The following is a 19764-nucleotide window of genomic DNA, read 5'->3' on the forward strand; positions in this document are numbered from 1 at the left end:
ATTAAAGGCTACTGATAGACTCAGCCTGTACAACTGATAACTACTGCCATGATGCCTTCAATAGCAAACAGGGCAACACAAGACATTTGTTTAAGTGCTTTATCCCAGCTGGTGGATCAGCCATCATGTTTGTGTGCACAGCCTGCCTGTCTGCACTACTGAACAGCTTCCCATTCTAGGGTCAGCAGTGTCCTCTCAGTGCCTTTCCAGAGTCTGGAGGTGTGCTTAGGTCACCTGAGACACAAAACATAACTTCCTAGAATCATCCCAACACCCTTTCAGCCAGCCTATGAGAAGCTTCCCTGCAGTTTGAAATGTGAGGCTGCATCCCTTGATCCTACACCATATTAGGATAGGGTGAGTGGTGGGTTTGAACTCCTGTGTTGACTAAGTTCTTATTGTTATGTTGACCAAAACCAAGCCTGAAGTCATATTACTTATTACTCCTTTTTTCAGCTGAGTGAATTGGGAATTGTTCATCAGCTTCATCAAAGAAATTTCTAATTTGTTGATCCTATTATTTTGAAGTTTCCTTCCAAGAAGGTTTAACCCAGTGGACTCTGAACCTTCACAAGTCCTTGGGTTTGGGAAGCCCCTAGGGTACATCTGTGAACAGGTTGTTTCAGAAATATTCACTACTGTATTTCATTGCCATTAGTTCTGCCTACAGAGTAAGAAACTGACTTGCTCTCAGCAGCTTTTCCCACACCATTACTTGGCAAAGTTTCTCTATCATTATAGCAAAGCTTTTCTTAAACCACAAATTTATCTTGGACGTTTTCTGTTCTTGATCTCAAACATCCAGGATTTGGAGGTAGTCTATATCAGGAAAACACATCAATTTTGACATAATACACTCATAGGCCAAGGTCTTTTAAACATATCCTGAGACTGTTTGCTTCTTGCTGAGATATCTGGAGCTAAAACCAATATAAGAAGCTAATTGCCTCAAGAGTCTGGAAGAGCACACTACAATTTGCTATGGCAGAGATGATCTGAGTAATTAAGACATTTACCACTGACACAGCTTAAACTTTAGGGGGGCAGATTTAAGAGGGTTTTCATCATGCAGAATTCCCATCTTAATCTCCATTTTCATCCAAATAAAGCTTACAGAAATTCAAAAGAGCAGACATAAGACTGCTATTGTGCAAAGGCTTAAAATCCAGCCAAAACTGATGCTATGCATTAATACACCTGAATCAGAAATGGACATACAGACATCTATTCAAAAGTTTTAAAAAATACTTATTAAAAGCCAGAATTAATCGAGATTCATAGTTAAATGTTTATTCATTATCTCTCTCCTCACTTTACTGTAGCTTGATATGTCTTAGACTAGTAGAATAATTTAGATTGGAAACAGTCTCAGCAGGTCATCTAATCCAACCACCTGCTCCAAGTACAGCTAAGCTAACTTCAAAGCTCATTCTTCTCAAATTGCAAGCAAACAAACTGAAGGTGCAGCAGGGTGCTCAGATGTCTACACCTCCATCTTGGGAAGGCCACAAGTCAGTATTATGTGCCATGATTCTTTTCTGTTAGGTCAGGAAAGTGTCCAGCTGATGGATAGACGTAACAGCCACCAAAGTCAGAATAAATTTGTGGCTGGACCCCTCAGAATTTATCTCTTGATGGAAGATTTCTTTTCGGACGAAGGAAAGGTTGAGGGAGAGAAGCAAGATGAGTTAGCAGCATCTAACTCAGCCGCCTCCTAATGTGCCTGCTTTTTTCTTTTTAAAGAAAGTCAACTCTCCCAGCCTAGCTATTGATGATATATTAGAAGGCACTGCAAGCCTTGGGCACACCTTTGCAAAGTCCTGTTCTCAATTGAGTGCTATATAATGACCGGTAATAAGCTACTCATTCCATCAAAGCTACTGAATCAGGTTATCTTTCTTACAAAAACCCAGTTGCTCATCACTGGGAGAAAAGCTCAAGGAAACTGATGAATAATCTAGAGGAGGGATCAAAATAGTCACAGCTGTGTCCTGTTGTACTGGTACACCCAGTAAGACATAAGGTGGGAAGGGAGCAGGGTAAGACAAGTCAAAAGGACTGGGGAGGAGGAATAATAATATTCTGAAGTTGTGGTGAACTCTATGAATGAGAAGCTAGAAGAAGATATGGAATTATCAGCTCTGTATAGGCTCTATTAAAGCAAATATGAAGGCAGTAAACAACACTGGCTACAATCATAGCTATAAAGGGGAGACTAAACTAAGAGGAGGTGGTTGTGAAGGGCAGCCCAATTGAATCTGATAGATGTCATACACAGTGATGAAAAGGATTTATGTATCCATGTCCAAGATTCATGGTCCTCTAATTTCTCCTTGGCCGCAAGTAAGGCATCCATGGGCAACTGTGCTGTCATTGACACTTCAGGCTATTAAAGAGGAAGAATCTTTCCGTAGTTCATGAATAGGAATCCAGAAGTGTCGAAGTAGCTCCAGCAGAAAAGACCCTGAGTAGCACTCCAAATATCCTTAGTCATCCAAATAAGGTCTGTGAGCACAAATTACTTGGGCATTAAACCTGTATTTTCCACTAGAATAATGTGTCAAAAATGTAACAGCTCCCAGGAATACTTCTGCAGGAATACCCTGATTCTATATAGAATCTGTGAACTATGTGGAGGGATTGAAGTTTAGGCAGCCTTGCTTCAAAATGTTCTGTTAATTTTTAAGTATCTCTCTCTCCATTGTGCAGAGAACTTAAGCACTCAACCGTAAAAAAGCTGCAGTGCCAAGATTTTAGCTGCTTAATCTAAATTAAGTTACTTCTAAACTACTGAAACGTATTTTAATCAAAGGCTGGTCAAGATAAGAAGTAGAGCAGTGACTTTTGTTTTTTCAAAATTAGAGCCTGCTTCAAAGTTAGTCCTAGTTCATAAGCAAGAGAAGAATAGGATAACAACCAACCTGCTCCACTACTTCTGGGAAAATATGTCAGCGTTCTTCATTATTATCAGTAAAGTGCAGTGACAGCTATGACTGTCCCTTTCAAGCCAACTTGGAACCATACAGAGAAGTTAACTACAGGATGAAGTTAGAATAGTACTGAACAGGACAGGAACCAGATGAGACCCAATTATTCCTTTACAGCTTTTGATAGCAATGTTCAAATACACACTGCATTTCAGGCTCAAGTGGTCTATGGCAGTGTCTTTTTCATAGGATTTTTTCCTCATTTTGCTCACAGGAAAGCAATATCCAGAGAATTAGGATTACTCATCAAGGCATGACTAAGACATGGTGTGGCCCAAGAGAAAGGATGATCTCATGTTTGTGGCAACAGAACAGTGCCCAAAGGAATGCAATTCCGTCCCTGATTCACTTATGGAGAAAAAGCTCCACATAAATATGTCCATTTTAGAGTAGATGACAGATAGTGTGGAGTAGATCAACATGCAGTAGCAGGCTAAAGTAGACTAAAGACAATTCAACCAGACACAAACATCTTTGTGTTCCACATTCTGCATTCTTCCTTATGCCCACCCTCAAAATCATCAAACCCCACATAGAGCACAGTATATCAAAAACAACCTGCACACTAAAATATACTTGTTCCTTTCTGATTTTGGTCTTTGATTTGGTTCCTGTGGCTAAGACATGGGCAAGCATCAGCAGAAGGGAGGGCAGAATCCCACAGCCTCTCAGGTTCGGAGAACAGTTGTCCTACAAATGCTAGGATACATCTCTTCTTAGCCAGGCTGTAAGAACAAACTAGTGTGTTTGTGGGCCAAGCCATTTCTGAGAGTTGATTCAAGTGGAAACTAAAACTGTATTTTAAAAAGAGTCCCAGCCAGTCTCTAAAATGTAATATTTATGCAGTCCTTTGACCTTCAGCAAAGTTCTGAGAAAATATGTATCCTGGAAAAAGACATAGTGTTCAGCCTCTCAAGAAAATCTGGACTTCTCATGGCTTCAACTACAGCTACAGAAGGAGTAACCTCCTCTATAAAACTAAACTACAACAGAATGATACACAGATATACTCTAGTCTTTTGCTCTACTGAATTTTGAACATTATTTGGGCTCTGCATTTTCTGTCTTTAATACAATCATTAATATTGGCAAAATAGTCCCATGACTATTTCAGTTGAACTGAAATTATCTCCTTGCCAAAGAGGGCTTTTCCTTTCCCATCTTTTATTCTTCTTTAGATCAAATAAATATATATACTAACTACCATCATTTCCAGTATTCTTTTGGCAGAATAATCCAGTGCCATGATGGACATCCTCATGATCTTAATTTAAAATGTTCTTTTTTTCCCTTTAATATTATCCTGTCTTTAAATGAGGAATGCATTTCTCTTGTTTTCTGGCAGTGGTTGCTTTTAAATATCACTGACAACAGGCAGTTGTGTTGTGTGGGTGTGATGAAAGTATTTTTGCCACTACTATTGCAGAAGTTCTAGGATATTAGTTTATTTAGGATCTAATTTAACATGCTTAAACTCCCAAGAGAGACAGTTTCTTCAGCAATCTAGTATCAAGACTACTAAGTCTTCTTGGGTAAAAGTCAACCTTTAGAATTACACTCAAGGGATATGGCTGATGGAAAATTATCACTGTACTAGAGAAACAGAATTCTGAGAAAAAGAATGAAGTGATTGTTATCTGCAACCAGAAAAAAAGTCATTCAGCAGAATTCCCATGCTAATTCAGTCCTGAAAACAGCATGAATTTTTATTTTTATATCGGTCCAGTGTCAAAATCTTCCCTCTTAATAATGTCACTTGGAAATGTAAAAATAACCAAGGACTTGCACAATCTCAAAACTGCATATTCTTGGAAGTTAGTTAGAAACTTAATAGCTGGTAAAGAATGAAGTTCTACAAATTATTTCAACCATCTTTCTCATCATTGCATAATTTGTCATTTTATTCAAATAAATCTTTAGCCTATTTTTGTTTTCTTCAGTTTTTATTTCTGAGTACGTACAAACTCCATTACCTGATTTAAAGGAAAAAGCAGCTTTTTAGAACACATTACAAAAAAATTGCATACAATTTTCTTGGGACTGCTCAAGATGCAGCACCTTTAGAGTGAACTCTAGCTATTGATTGCAAATAAACAAGTGAAAACTTAGAGAAAATACTGCTTAGAGAGGCTACATCAAGTGGATTTTGAAGCAACCTTGTATAACCTTAACTGTGATAGAAAGTTTCATGCTATCACCTCAGGCAGCCTACAGCCACATGCACTGAAGAATGAGAGTGGATGGGGAATATGTATCAAGTCTAGAAAAGCTGCAGCAAAGCAAACAGTTCCTATAGCACCTGATAGAAGAAACTCTCTTTTCTCTGATTTTCAGTTTGCAGGGTTAATAAATCAGTTTTATATTATTTTATTATATTTTAATTATATTTTAAATATTATTTTATTAAATATTATTTTATTAATTTTAATTAGTTAATTATTAAATGTTATCTTCTCATCTCTTTCTTTTTTATTTTATTTTTATTCTGAGTTTATACTGTACTGAACAAAATGTTTGAACAACAAAGTGAAGGATTTTTTTAAAAACTTCATTTTTTGAAATCTTTTTCAGGATAATTGATATTTAATCCAAGTTGTGATCTAAATCCCCAAAACTAATTTTGGGGTCTTAGCAGCTTGTCACCACAATTCTCACTTCCCACTCTAGGAAATTTCTTGTCTGCTATGAGCCTTTGTTCCATGGAAGAAGAAATCAAACTTGTCAACACCACAGTATGCCTGCCTGCTAATGGGTACACAGAGAATTGCAGTAAGAAAACATCATGATCTGTGCATTGCCAGAAAGACATTAACTTTTGGTATGTTCCAAAGGGTGCTCCTTCCCCACTCTAGGCAAAATTGAGTCCAGTCTCTGGAGGAAAATGGCTTTCCTTGATAAGCAGAATGATATACGTTATTACTTGCACCATCAAATTGGAATGGGTAGTGTCCAAGCAGGCAACAGCTTTACCTCCCCAGGAAAGGAAATATCCTTTCTTAATTAGAGGCAAGCTACTTTAACACATGTATCTTTGCTGCAGTTGTAGGTGAGATGCCCCTGCCATTTCAGAGTTACCAGAGTTACAGAGTTATTTCAGCAATGTAAGGCCTTCAAACAGATAATAACAGTCTCAAGTAATTTCCAGACGTGGTTGAAGTCAGCCTTTTTGCTTTTGGCAACCACTCCCTAAGCTACCAGTCTCCCTAGTCGCTGCTGTGTTTAGCAGCATGTCTTGGACTATACACTTCTTCCCTACTTCCAGCATAAATCAGACCTCTCTGTAAGGACACTTACAGTCGACACCATTCTCTTTGAATAGATCATACCTGATTTCAAGTGAAGCTGCACTAGGACACATGTAATAAACCAGCTCAGCAGCTGATGGACTCTACAAGCTGGAATGAAACACTAAGTTTAAGGAGTTTAATTGTTATCACTGCTTAAAGAACTTAGGACACTATGCCATGTACACCAATCCATTACCTGTGAAATAAGGGCAGGGATCAAGAAGCTGCGTCCCTATGTGGTGCATTGCAAGGCTGCCCAGCTCATAGCTCTGGGATAAAAAGTTTTCCACAGTGAATTAAAAGCAAAAAGGCCTTCATACATCTTAAGCTGTAAGTGGCCTTCAGTTAAAGGAGATGATTAACTGGGTGTTCAATAACTAGGACCTCACAGCATTTAGTTCTGGAAAAATTGATGAGTCAAATCAGGCAATGTTTATAAAGGCTATAAAATGAGTAATTCTGAATGTTTTATAAAGCAGTGACTTCAAAAAGGTGATTCCTTTTGCTTGTCTCTGATTTAGATCACAGGCCTTTGTGAATGTGTCTGGTTTGTGTACATACAGAAACTGCACACTAATAAGCAATTTGATATTTTCTGTCTCAGTTTGACTAAAACTGTTTGGAAAAATCAAGGGCTAGGTGGGGAGGGCAATGTTGGGGTTTTCTCAATAACTTATTCTATTTTGGTAAATGTTACACATTCAGTACTTTTCCTCTTGCTGAGTTCCTTGGTGAAAGTAATTTGTAAGTATCATGATGCGCTGATGGACTCATGTCCAGTTGTTCCAAACAAGCATAACATTTAGCTACTTAGCTTGGATAGAAAACTGTAAAAATTGAGTTTAGTGCTAAAGCAATAGAAATAAAGGTGGTTTTATTTTTATTGCTTTAGCACTAACTGTGCATACACTGTTTGTGAGACAAAGATTCTTTATTACCATGATACAGTACCTCTTACACCAAAAGACAAATAAAACTTTTAGTCATCACCATTAATACTATTTCCTATCACACTTCCATATACTTTTAATTTAAAATCTAAGGAAAAAAATAATTTGTGTCCACTTTTGGAACTAAATCAGCTTATAATACAAGAATATTAATATCTTTGAACTGTCTCAAAGACTAACCTATAGAACAAATTGGTTTATATAATTGTCTCTCTATCCACTTGTCCCTTTCTAAAATGTCTTTTATTTCAATGCCCTACATAGTTTCTTACTTTGTGGAGCACAGAGTTCCAGTAGTACAGAGTTCCATTTGAAACTTTCATGCAGTTGCAATTCTTTAGTTTTACATCTTCCAGAAGAGAAAAGAAAAGCAGAAGTAGTGTTCATACACTGACAATAATTCTTGCAGGAAATAAAAGTAGCATTAGGTAAAGATTAATTATTTCATTCTCTCTCCCTGTGGGTGCTGCATATGTGTATGACCGTCACATTCTAGTACAGAAGAAAGAAATTAATCAGTGTTTAAATTGCAGATATTCCCTGTGTAATAACCTGATTTACTCAATCTAAAAAGGAAGGATTTTTCAAATCTGTCCTACCAATTTGATGATTTAAACAAATCTCATAAATCCAGATTGTTTGTCTTTTCTGTGTCATCTTGCTTTGTGCTCTACCTTGCATTAAAAAAAAAATTATTGCTTTTGTTGCATATTTCTATAATTGGAATATAATTATGTCACAAATCCATTAGTTTATTAGAAAAGTGAAGCTAGGAAAAATGGGGGGTTTGCCTGTTCTTTAAATTTATGTCCACTGATGACATTATTTCCATCCTCAGTGAGCAGTCCATAAGAAGTGCTTTTAAGGGTTCCTTTACAGGAAATACTGAAAAATTATATTTAATTCATCCAGTTAAAATGTCATAAACATACAATGGTCATGCATTGTTTTCTATTGAACTTGGCAAATTTGTACTGTGAAATTGTTTTTTCATGCTATTTTGGCAGGAAAAGGCCAAGCAATTATTACAATTTTGAAGAATCTGTGATCACAGAACAGTTATTTTCTTCTTAAACAAAATATCTCTTTACAGAAAGGCATATCTTGGAAACTGTTTTACTGACTGTGTCATTGTCTGACTTAGCCTCACTTGACTAACTAGCGTGTTTAGAGGATGAAAATAATCAGATGCAAGCATCAAGATCTCACTTTCTTTGGATTGGCATTCAATTTGTTTGCAGAAATAATGATTTAAATCTTTTCAGGCCCTAATTTTTATTTTGTAATTTTTATTTAACTGCTCCATTTTGTATAGCAAAACCAAAGGCAGATTTTGTTGTTACCAAACAGGACATGTAACATGAATTACTTTGCGCCTCAACCAATGAATCCAACCTCTCCTATAGCCCTCCTAAAGATGCCAGGTACTGCCCAGATGAGCAAACCCCCTGCTGCACCAAATGCAGTTATGAAGGAAGGGGGACAACTAAATGTTGAAAAGGGGAACTGACAGCAGAAGATCAGTGGAAGAAAGACAATAGAAAAACACCAGGATGAATCTTCCAGTCATAAGGGGGAGCTAACAGGGGAAGGTGCCAACAAGAACAAGACCCAGATGTCTACCAGAGCCCATTAAATATCAAGAGTCTGTATCATAATCAGAAGTTCTTACACCTCACTTTAACCAAGACCAGAAGCTGCAGTCCTAATAATATGGACACATGGAAGCATAGCAAGAAAAGGGGAGTGTCGCAGACATTTTTTCATAGAAATCCTTTCTTTCAGATTTGTCCATCTTCTGGGAAGCAAGGGCCCCAGAAGAAGAATGTAAACAATTGTTATCAGCTGCTGTGAAATGCAATAGGATGCACCTGTGATTGGTTCGTGTTCATGTGTACCATTAAGGGCCAATCACAGGGCAAGCTCTCTGGAACACAGGGACAGAGAACTCTCTTGTTTTTAGATTCTTTCTATTCTTAGCTTAGCTTAGCAAGCCTCTGCAACTTCTCTCTTTATTCTTTTTAGTACATTATTTATTTAGTACATTATATATCATATATCAATAAATCCAGCCTTCTGATCAAGAAACAAGATTCTCCACTTCTCTCACCCCGGTGACCTCCTCAGGTCGCTGTAATAGGGGAGGTTCTGGACATGCAGAACCCATTTTGGTAGCTTTGCTTCTGGCCCACATTTACTTTGGCTTTTAAATCTAACTTACATAATATCAGAGAGAGGAACCCAGGGATCAGGACAGGCAATGACTTAATTTTAGATATTTCTTCCCTAGTTGTCTTTACCTCATGAGTGATATGAAAGAAGAGCAAGGCCTGGCAAAAAATATTTCCTTAGTAGTGGCACCATTGGAGGTGACCTGAATCCATCTTAGCTGGTGAGTTGCTACCTGCAAGTTATTGATTTATTGATTTATTTTAATTTTTCTGTGTCTGTCAGCCAAATGTCACTCAGAATGTTAATTCAAAATGTTCCCTGTAGGACTGAACTTGGAGCCCTGAAAAAAAATCCTTCACCATGTTCTGCTTACTGCTTCCTGCCTTCCTTCAGAGATATAGTCTGTGATCCACCCTTAAACCCAGATTTGCAATGGGGAAATGGATAGTGGAATTTTTTTTCCCCTGAACATGTAACTTCCTTAATTTATAGTTTCAATGCTCTATATGAATTTAAAAGTGGTCTTGGGATTTGAGCAATTTAACTGAGTGCTTCAGTGTTTCTTTCTGATGCTAATATATTTATTTGAGGATTAGCCCTCTAAGTATTTCTACATATGGATAACTAAGAACATGTTTGCCAGGTATTGTTGGCTTCAGTAATTCATTACAGCATGAATCTATATCAAATCCAGACATTTCGTTCATCTGTCATGAAGTGCATGTCATTAAAATGTTATTTTGTGAGAGAAAATATAACTAGGATGTGTTTATGTATTACACTGGTCGTTGTTCAGAGAGAAAGGGGAAGAGAATGAATTAATAAATATTTGCCTCACTTTGGACTATGATATTATCAAGATTCTTATCCAGGTGAAGTGTACTGTAGGAGAAACAAGGCTTCTTGTAAAAGGAGTGTTGGCTGAACAACTGCTAGTAAAAGCGAGGCAGGAGATCAGAGTGCCATGGCAGTGAATATGGTTCTAGAGAGCAGGGAGAGTGCTGTCCTGAACACTGAGCTGGGAATGCATCATCGGGCAGAGATAGTGCACAGGGCTTGCAACTGCAAGTAATGTGGAAAAACATCTCTGATCTTCGTGACTTGGCCTATGACGGGAGGGTCACACTGCATGCAAAACAAGCCACAAGGGAGTATAAAAGCATATGCTGAGACACTCTACACTGATTCAGGATCTGGATACCACAGTCAGATATTGGAGCAGGCGTGGCGGGTGGATTCCCAGAGCAAGAGGTAACTGCTGGGAGAGTGGTTACCTGATCCCAAGAGGGAAGAGGAAAGCCTCTCCTCCTGCTCTGCCACCCATGCAAAGCTAATAAAGCTGTGGATAGAAGTGCCAACATCAGTCACGGTCATTTTCTTCACGAGGTACATCCTAGTTGCCTCATGTTTCAAGATTCAAGGTGTAACTCTGTATTTGGGTATTTGGACTGCGCGAGTTTGCTTCCAATTCCCAGGGAACTCCTGAAGTTACGTGCAGACTGTGCCGTAAACTGGCAGCTACACCTGTCGCCCGGCACCGCTCTCCCGTCGCACGGGGACAAAGCCTGTGGGCTCAGCGCTGCGGCTCCGGCTGCTGCGGGAGGGCAAACCCTCCGCTCCGGGATGGCGGAGCGGCCGCAGGACTGGCCGCAGGAGCGCCGGGCTGTCCCGTGCCGCCGGGAGCGCGGGGAAGGAGGGAGCGGACGCTGCCCCCTGTGCCGCGGCCCCGCAGCGACCGGCCCGGGGCTCCGCACGCTCCGCCTGCCCACCCGTAGTGTCTCCCGGGAGGAGAAATTCCTCCGCTACCGCTCCTCTCTCCGCTCCGGAGACAACTCGAGGGCTGCCCACAGGCACTCTCCCTCCACCTGCCCTCCAGCGGGGCCGATGCTCCCGGGGCTCTGCAAGGCAGTGCTGCCAGCGGGTCCCGCCCCGCTGCTGGCAGCACCTAAGCCGCTCGCCCGAGCGCTCTCGGAACGCCCAGAGACAGGGCAGTTCCAAGCCCGCCATCCGAGTCCCTTCGGCATCCGCGCCGAGGGGACGGAGCGGCCGCTCTGCCACCGGCACCTCACCACGGCCCCGGCCCCGGCCCCGGCCCCGGCCCGCCGGAAGGGGGCGCCACCGCCCCGCCCCGCGGCCGCGCGGGTCGCGCCCCACTCCCGCCGCCTGTTGTTGTCGGGGCTGCCCACGGCCGCCGGGGGGCGGGGCCGGGGCACGGCGACCAATCAGGCGGCGCCGCCGCCGCCGCGTCGGCGGCATTCGCGGCTGGAGCGGACCGGGAGGGCTCACGCAGCGCGAACGCCGCGCCGGTCCCTGGGCGGGCGGAGCGGGCGCGCGTCGCGAGGCGGATCCCGGCTCCGGGGAGCCGCGGCCGGGACATGGCGGCGGCCGCTTGGCGGCCGCGGCGGTGTGCCTGGGCCCTGCTGTGCCTGGCTGTGGCCGTGCTGCTCTGCCCCGCGGCGGGCGGTGAGTGCGCGGGGGGGCGAGGGAAAGGAGGGAGGCAGCGGGTGCGGCGGTGGCGCCCGGGGTGGGGTGTTGGGGGTGCGTGAGGAGAGCGGCGGGGGGCGGCGGGTCCCCGCCGGTTCCTTTCAACAACATGGCGGAGGGGCCGGCTGGGGCGGAGTCACCTCCCCCCCCACCCCCGGTGTCCGAGCCCGGCGGGGACCGGTCGGCCCTTTGTTGGCTGAGGGCGGCGGCGGCGGCTCCGCGGGAGGGGCGGCGGGGATGGCTCCCTCGGCCCCCGCCGAGCAGCGCTTCGGGCGGTGTCAGCCCTCGATAACTTTCTATCCCAAGTCTGCCCGGGTGGGTGCGTGTGGCCTTGGCCCGCGAAGGCAACTTGGATACCTGGAGCTGGTGGACGTCCGCCGTCTGTCTGTCCGCCAGTCCCTGAGAGCCCCCCGGCTCCCGGGCGAGGTGTAGCGGCAGGAGCGGCAGCCCCGGGCCGCCGCAGGGCGCTCGCAGCCGTGCCCGGGAGGAGCGGCCGGCGCAGAGACGTGTTGAGTGTCCCACGTCGCGGAGGAGGTGACAAGGGGCTGCCCCCGCTGTGCTGCACGCCGCAGCGCCGTGTGCCGCTGGCGCGGTGGTGGGGGGGACAGGTGAACTTTTGGTCCAGCACGCCTTTGCCTGTGTGCTCGGCGAGGATCGAGCCGTGTGAAATTAAATCTTTGGGTGAATATTGACAGCGAAACGGTTGTGTTCCTCCCGTTTCTTGTACCTGTGGTTTTTTGCGTGAGAGATTTGATGTCAGAGCTATTCTGTTGCAGAGCTAATGCATGAAACATTGGAGTGCTTAACAGTATTCATAAATACAAGATTTGGGTAGTTTTCTTTTTTCGTTTTGGCTTTTTTAAATGTGCAGGTTATTCTGCGGTTAGCAGTTTGGGACATATGGCGTAATAGATTGTATATTGCTTTGGGTTTTAAAGAGGAAGTGGAGAAGCACCACAACTTTTTCAGTTACAGCTTTGAGACATCCCCCAGTCTGGATCTATACCATGCTGTACATAATTCAATCTAAAATGGTACTCATGCTGAAAAAAAAGTTACTTAAAGCATCACTTGCTGTACTGAGATGTAGTGTTAATCACCCATATTCTTACTGAAGACAGTGCAAGTTCTCTGATGTGGAAACAGTGAAATAAACTTAAGTTACCCATGGGTTGCTCTTGTATTCTTGAAAAGGTGCGGCAGGCTTTAATAATTTAAAGCTTTCTTACATAACACATTCAGTTTAGATGTTGAAGGAAATTTTAGCTCAATTTGAGCTTTGAGCTTCTTCCCTTTTACTGCCTCCCATCAATCAACAGTTTTCCCTTAATCTGAGGCATGAAATTAAGGTCTAAAAGCTTTGTGTGAAAACAAGGCAACAGACTTCCATACAAAACTTTATGGGTGGAAGTGATGGCATACTACCTTTTGTTTAAAAAAAAGAGAAATCCTCTATGTTCGATGGAATTGGGAGAAATCCAGGATTCCTGATCCATAACTCATCCAGAGGCCCTGGTATGGGTAAGGCAGTTAATTTGCCTGAACATTGTGGTCTGAGTTGATAAAGTAATTCAGGGTATGATTTGGCTACTGGTACTTCTTTTTGTGGGTTCACAGAAGTTGGGCATTTTCTGATTGCCTCTGCTGAGGCTGTTCTGCAATGTGCTGATGTTACTGTGTGGATGAGTCGACTTGCGAAACAAGTTGGTTTATACAGAGGTCAGGCATGTAATGAATCCCAGCAGCTAGCTGAACAGTAGAGCAGCCTTAATTTTTAAGAGAGTCTGAAACTAAGCTTTCTGGTTTTCACTGTGTAGGCTATAGTCTTTAGTCTTTTGAACTTCTGGGAAGTCACCACTTGGAAACTTTTGTATTCAGACGATTGCTTCTAACTGCAAACAAAGATAGCAATCTGATTGATACGGTGGAATAAATTTAAAAGTACAAGTAAAGATCTTTCTGTTTTCATAATGCTTGTGAAATTATTATCTGAGCTTTTAATTTTAGCTTTCTCCAGTTAGTTTGGTTGTTTTAAGTGCATTCTTCTACCGAAGAAGAAACAAATTGTTACTGTGTCATGCTCTAAGAGGGATGAACATATCTCTGGGTAGTATTTTGGAGAGAGGACAAGAAAACTAAAAGTGCCATTTGGCACCTACATTTTTACAGGGAATAAAATGCCACTTTTTTGAAGTTGGGATTTTACACAAGGTTCTATCATTACTTGCGAGTTGTGGGTACTTAATAGTAGTTTGTCTGTTTTGAGTGCATCACTTTGTTTGGCAAGACATGCTGTTTGCAGGAAGGAAGTTTTGTTTAACAAACATGGATGAAATCTATGTGAAAGTTTTCCTGAAAACTTGATACCCAGTGCTGTTACTTTACAACAGTGAAACTTAATTAGTGCCTCTGTGAGAAAAATGTGTTAGTGAAGGTCATGAACTATTGTGGTTTTGAAAACTGTACCTATGCCTCAGATATTTTAAGAACCGAACCTTTTTGTATCTTGAGCTAAAAGAGTTCATAGATGAGTCAGGTGTATTGTTTGATGGGATTGTCTGAATTATGGACTCAGAAGCTGACTGTTGCACTGTTATGTATTATGCTTTTTTTCCTTTGGAAAGTTTTATTGGACAGGGAAAGACCAACCAGTGAGCACTACAGCCCTCTTGCTCATATCCCTAAAAATCTAGTTTTGTCTCTTGCACATCATAGCCTTGCTCCTTTATCCCTTGAGCTTCTGCATCTTGTGGAACCAAGAATTGTGATTGCTCCTCTGATGAAGTTCTACTTTCTGGTGAAGTTTTTGCTTCAAAATTTGTATTTTGCATGTAGGACCATTTATAATATCCCAAGAGAAGTGTCTTTTCAGCAAAATGTTGCTTTTGGGTGTTGCAACTATTTGTCTTTTTTTAAATTTGTAAAGCAAAGATATATATCATTAAAGTATTAACTGTGAAATTAATTTTTTGCAATAAGATGTGAGTTTGAGGGTTTTTTAGATCACCTCACAAGTTTTAACTTCTGTACTGCTCCATGTTAGCATCCTTTGGAAGATGATGTCTCAACTTACAATTTCCAACTAAGAATTCTTTGGCTGAAGGTGCTGTTCTGTGCTAAACTGTCTGGTTGAAGTAGTGATGCAGGATGTAAACAAGTGTTGCATAGGGATTCAGTGTGTTTTATGTAACTAAAAAAGGTTTTTCTGCAATTTTCTGTCTTCAGAAAGGCGGCAGATACAAAAAAAGACTATTTCAGTAGGTAACAGTCTGGTTTTGATACAGATTTGTAAAAGTTAAGTGGATAGAGTGTACTTAATTCTCTGTTCACATTTTGTGTATAGTATTAATACCTGAGCTCCTGGGAGTCAGCTGATTTTAGGTCTTGTCAAGCTGCATAATTTCAGTGTTTCATTTATGCAGCCAGCTTGCTTTACCCTCACTGGGGGCTTTCCACACTATAACATTCATGTAAGAGAGACTTGGTAAAGGAAAGGCAAAACTGTCAAACTCAGAGTCTGAGCAACTACACAGGTAATGGTATTCAACACAAGATATTAATCTTGTGGTATGAGAGATGAGAAATATGCTGTTGATCACTGGTATGACATGATACTGTCATAATGCACACACTCCCACTTTCAGAACCGTGTTGTCTCACTGTTTCTTTTAGGATAGTCAGTCTCAAAAAGCAGACATTACTATGTAGAGTGGTAATGGTGCAGTGACCAAAATGCAATGTACAAAGAACTGCATTGCTGTTGACCCAATTTCTGCTCTTGGCTATGTTCCTGATTGTCTGTATGACTTCCAGTGCATTTGTTTAGTTTTTGTTTGTACTGTCATTTCCCCAACCTTGTATCATTTAAACAAACATGAACTTTCACTAGTTGGTAGTGGAGTTTCATGCTAGTAGTTCCATCCAAGAACTGTTATAATAATTAAAAAAAATAGTTCTCTGCCGAGGACAGGCTTGATTAAAAACTTTTTTATGCTCCTTCAGTAGTTGTGAAAGTGCTCTTTGTGGTAGTAGATTTAAATGGTGTTTACCAAATGCATTGAAATGTGTTTTACCTGAGAGATTACTGGCTCTGGAAGATCAGCTTTCATCAGAGTTCTCAGTTTCTCATCCCTTTCTGTTATCATTCCATACTAGAAATGTATGTATTCATTAAAGTGAGTATGGAGATATGACTGGTTTCTATCTGAGTTTTTAAAGTTACTGTAAGTTTCTTTGAGAATAAGAGACTACTTGGATGAAAAGCAAAACATCCAAGAGGACAACAATATGGGATTCTTTTTTCTTTTCTATCAGTTATAAGTGAAAACACTTGTTTATAGGAATTAAATTATTTAACTACAGTTGGTCTTTGACTCCTCATGCTGATGTTTAATAACATCTATTATGTGTTCATGTAGTTGTAGTTTGTTCTTTACACACAGATAACTGGAGAATGAGACATGGGCAAGGATATTTCAACTCCTTATTTTTGCCTCCTGGTACGGATTGTTGCTGAAGATGCTGAATTAGTCTACCTTGTACTTAAACGTGGAAGATGTACTGTTACTTGCTCGAGTTGGAAGGCATGAAGAACTGTTAAGTGGCCAGAGTAGGAAGGGGCCTGAAGCATTTTTAACGAGTTGGTTTATTGGGTTTTTTTAAGAGTGTGTCCACTAGAGAGCAGCAAAAACCTGTGTTCCTAGAAGCTTTGCTGTTCAGCTGATTAGGCATTGTTTTCCCCTCTTATGGGAGGGGGAGAGTAGCTTCAGAAGGGAGTAGTGATTTATTTATGCCGAGGAAATAATTCCGATGTGTGTGACAGTGGATTGTGTCTTGTCAGGAGACAAGAAGATAGTGACATCAAACCAGAACAAAAGTGTAAATTTTATCAATTTGCACTAAGTGGGTATTCTATAGCAAGAGAGAGGTGGGAACAAAGTGAATGAGGAAGATAGGGCACAAAATACTTTCTTTAGTCATGGCTGGAACAGTGTGTCTCTACAGCTTCACAAGATGAGGAAGATGAGTAAGTGTAACAAGGGCAACCCAAATGTAATTTTTCATTTCAAGTAACTTGGCCTCTGCACAGTGACTCAATGTAAAAATGTCTGACCGAATATCTGTCTCTTGCTGTAGGCATTCAGATGCATGTGCTGTTGTGATGAGCGACAATTATTGTTTAAGTAGAAAAAAGTCATGGATTAAGCAAGTGAGATAAAGGTGTGCTCACTTTAAGAGTTGAAAGAAATAGTGTGTGTAAATATTTTAGGAAATTTTTAATGGTTTGGATAGATTGAAAAACATTTGTTCAGGCAAAAATTACCAAAGGGCCAGCAACATGAAAATGTTAAATTTTCTTGTTGTTAAACTGAATAATAAGACTTTCCTTACTTCCCTAATGAGGCAGGGAAAGATGTGCAAAAAGTGGTGCTGTTAAGCTTTACCTTCCTGAATGCCAGTTTTCATTTCATCTACCTTCTAATTATTTTTTTCAACACTCTTCATAGTAAAAAAAATTAAAAAATTCTAATCCCATTTGTAGGGTATTCTTCCTCCCTTTTTCTCACTGGTCTGTGTGTTGGTGAATCTCTCTGAAACAGGGTTATCTTTCTATAGTGGGTCCTAAGAATTTGATCAAATCTCTTCAGTAATAGTAGAAGATGATTGGCAGTGATATGGTTTGATTCAAAATCTTGGGGGAAGGGGATGTTTTAAGAGAATGCAATCTCGAAGTTTGAATCCTGAGAAACATGCATATGTATTTGAGATCAGACTGCCATTTATTTAAATCCATGATAACCAGTGACAGAGAGGCAAAATCTAAGGCAATCCATGTGATTATATTAAACTCTTGAATTTAGATGAAATGCTAGATTTCAGATTTGGGGGACCTTTTGATTGACACCTGTTAATCCTCATTCTTTTGGTGTGAGTTTTTGTATGTAGCCTTGAAAGAGTCTATTTTTATGGCTCAGGACATTTTTGCGGTTTTGATGATAAATGTTGAAGATTTTAAATTTGTCTACGTTCTCTATTTTAATGTTTCTGTGTGCATGTACACAAGTTCTAGGCCAGCTTTTGCTCTTCAGGGTCGAACAGGTGGACTCAAGATGTATTGATACTTTCATTGGTGCTCCTGCACTATTTTCTGCATGGATTTGGTGTAAATGCAGGAAGGAGTGCAGAAAGAGCTTAGAAGTAGTAGTCTTCCTTCTCCAAGAACTTCTGCAATGTGAGGAATGAAACCTGATCATCATAGGGTGATTAGCCTGTCATTGCTGCTTCCTTCCCCATGCCCTCTCCTTTACTACTGCAATTGATAGCTTTAGTAAATCACCACCTTCAGGAATGTAAGAGAGTGTTTTCCTGTGGCTTCATAAATAACAAATCTAAACCACACTCTGCTTCTGTGAAAGGATCATGCAGGGTTTGGTTTTTAATGAGGATTAAGCTGGTATTTGCCCTTTTGGCACAAAATGGAAACCATCAAGTAATGCATAACATACTAATCCTGGGTAACTAGCAGCATCCCATTTGTCGCTTACTTGAGCTGTACCTGTGGTTACTGTCGAAAAAAAATGGCATTATTTGTATTTGGTTTGAAAATAGCAGACTTTCATGCAGTGTTGTTTTGAAAGTCTAGAATTTTTGTAGGAGGAACTGTAGTGGTGCTTCTTTACCTGGAGGAACAGCTCGGATTTTAGCCTTTGTCTTTTAATACATTAATATGTAAAGAGAGAGGACTTCAGATATAAAATTTACTTTCTTTCACTCATCTCCCAATTTTATTGTCCCACAAAAAGGTCGTGTAGCGTTCTTGTTTTTTTAGTGTTGCTGTTCTGCGTTTATGTAACCAAAGGAGCCTCCTAGCACTCTGAATTTGTATTTCTTTAGTCATTTAAATTGCTTCTCAGCTCAGAACATGTACCAATACTAACATTAATGCTTTTTTCTCAATACAGAATTGGCGTGTTACTGCCAGCTATGTACAAAAGACAACTTTACGTGTATGACAGATGGAGTATGTTTTGCCTCAGTAACACGAACTGCAGACAAAATAATGCGCAACAGTATGTGTATAGCAGAAATTGATCTGATTCCCCGAGACAGGCCTTTTGTTTGCTCGCCCTCCACCAGAGATGGAGTCCATACCGTGTCTCATTGCTGTAACACACCTCTCTGCAATAAAGTAGAACTTCCAATTCCAACACCAGGTAAGGGATTTGGGATTTTTGCTCTTTTGTTTGTTTGATTTTTTTTTTTTTTCATTTTTTCAAACAACATTCTGTAAGAGTGGAAGTGTAGATAAATTTGAAGGCCTAAAGTACACCTTAGATTCTGTAAAGACAATTTCATGATATTTGAACAAGAGTTATCTTCTGGATATGGATGTTAGGGACAGTTTTGAAGACTTAAATAAAGTGTAAATAAGCACATTGCTTTTGTCCTTTTTAGTACTTTGATTCTGAAAAAAGTTACTATGCAAAAGCTTTAACAAATGCATTAAAATAATTTGAGTATTGCTGTGGGATACTATAAGTTTAGTAGAAAAAATGGAAATTAATTGGTTTTATCATTTTCTTTTATTTTCTCTTTCAGGCCCTACTCCAGATAAACCAGCTTCTAACCTAGGACCTGTGGAACTGGCTGCTGTCATTGCTGGACCAGTCTGTTTTGTCTGCATTTCGCTGATGTTGATTCTATACCTTTGTCATAATCGTGCTGTAATTCATCATCGTGTGCCAAGTGAAGAAGACCCTTCATTGGATCGTCCCTTTATATCAGAAGGAACCACTCTAAAGGATTTAATTTATGATATGACAACTTCAGGTTCTGGGTCAGGTAATGGGACGCTTCTAGTAGTAATTACTTTGTGCTTAAGAG

The 19764-nt window shown here is 40.8% G+C and overlaps 1 protein-coding gene across 1 annotated transcript in view; it reads left to right on the forward strand.

Annotated features, from left to right (window-relative positions):
- The first annotated feature begins 11772 nt into the window (after positions 1 to 11772).
- Positions 11773 to 19764, forward strand: part of TGFBR1 (transforming growth factor beta receptor 1) — a 34259-nt gene continuing 26267 nt past the window's right edge. Inside the window, exons 1-3 of the mRNA XM_058042048.1 lie at positions 11773 to 11859; positions 18843 to 19094; positions 19480 to 19722. Coding sequence (XP_057898031.1) covers positions 18890 to 19094; positions 19480 to 19722 — 448 coding nt within the window. The 5' untranslated portion in view covers positions 11773 to 11859; positions 18843 to 18889. The remainder of the gene's footprint in view (positions 11860 to 18842; positions 19095 to 19479; positions 19723 to 19764) is intronic.

The sequence above is a fragment of the Melospiza georgiana genome, chromosome 1 (assembly GCF_028018845.1).
Source record: "Melospiza georgiana isolate bMelGeo1 chromosome 1, bMelGeo1.pri, whole genome shotgun sequence".
In the NCBI taxonomy this organism is placed as follows: domain Eukaryota; kingdom Metazoa; phylum Chordata; class Aves; order Passeriformes; family Passerellidae; genus Melospiza; species Melospiza georgiana.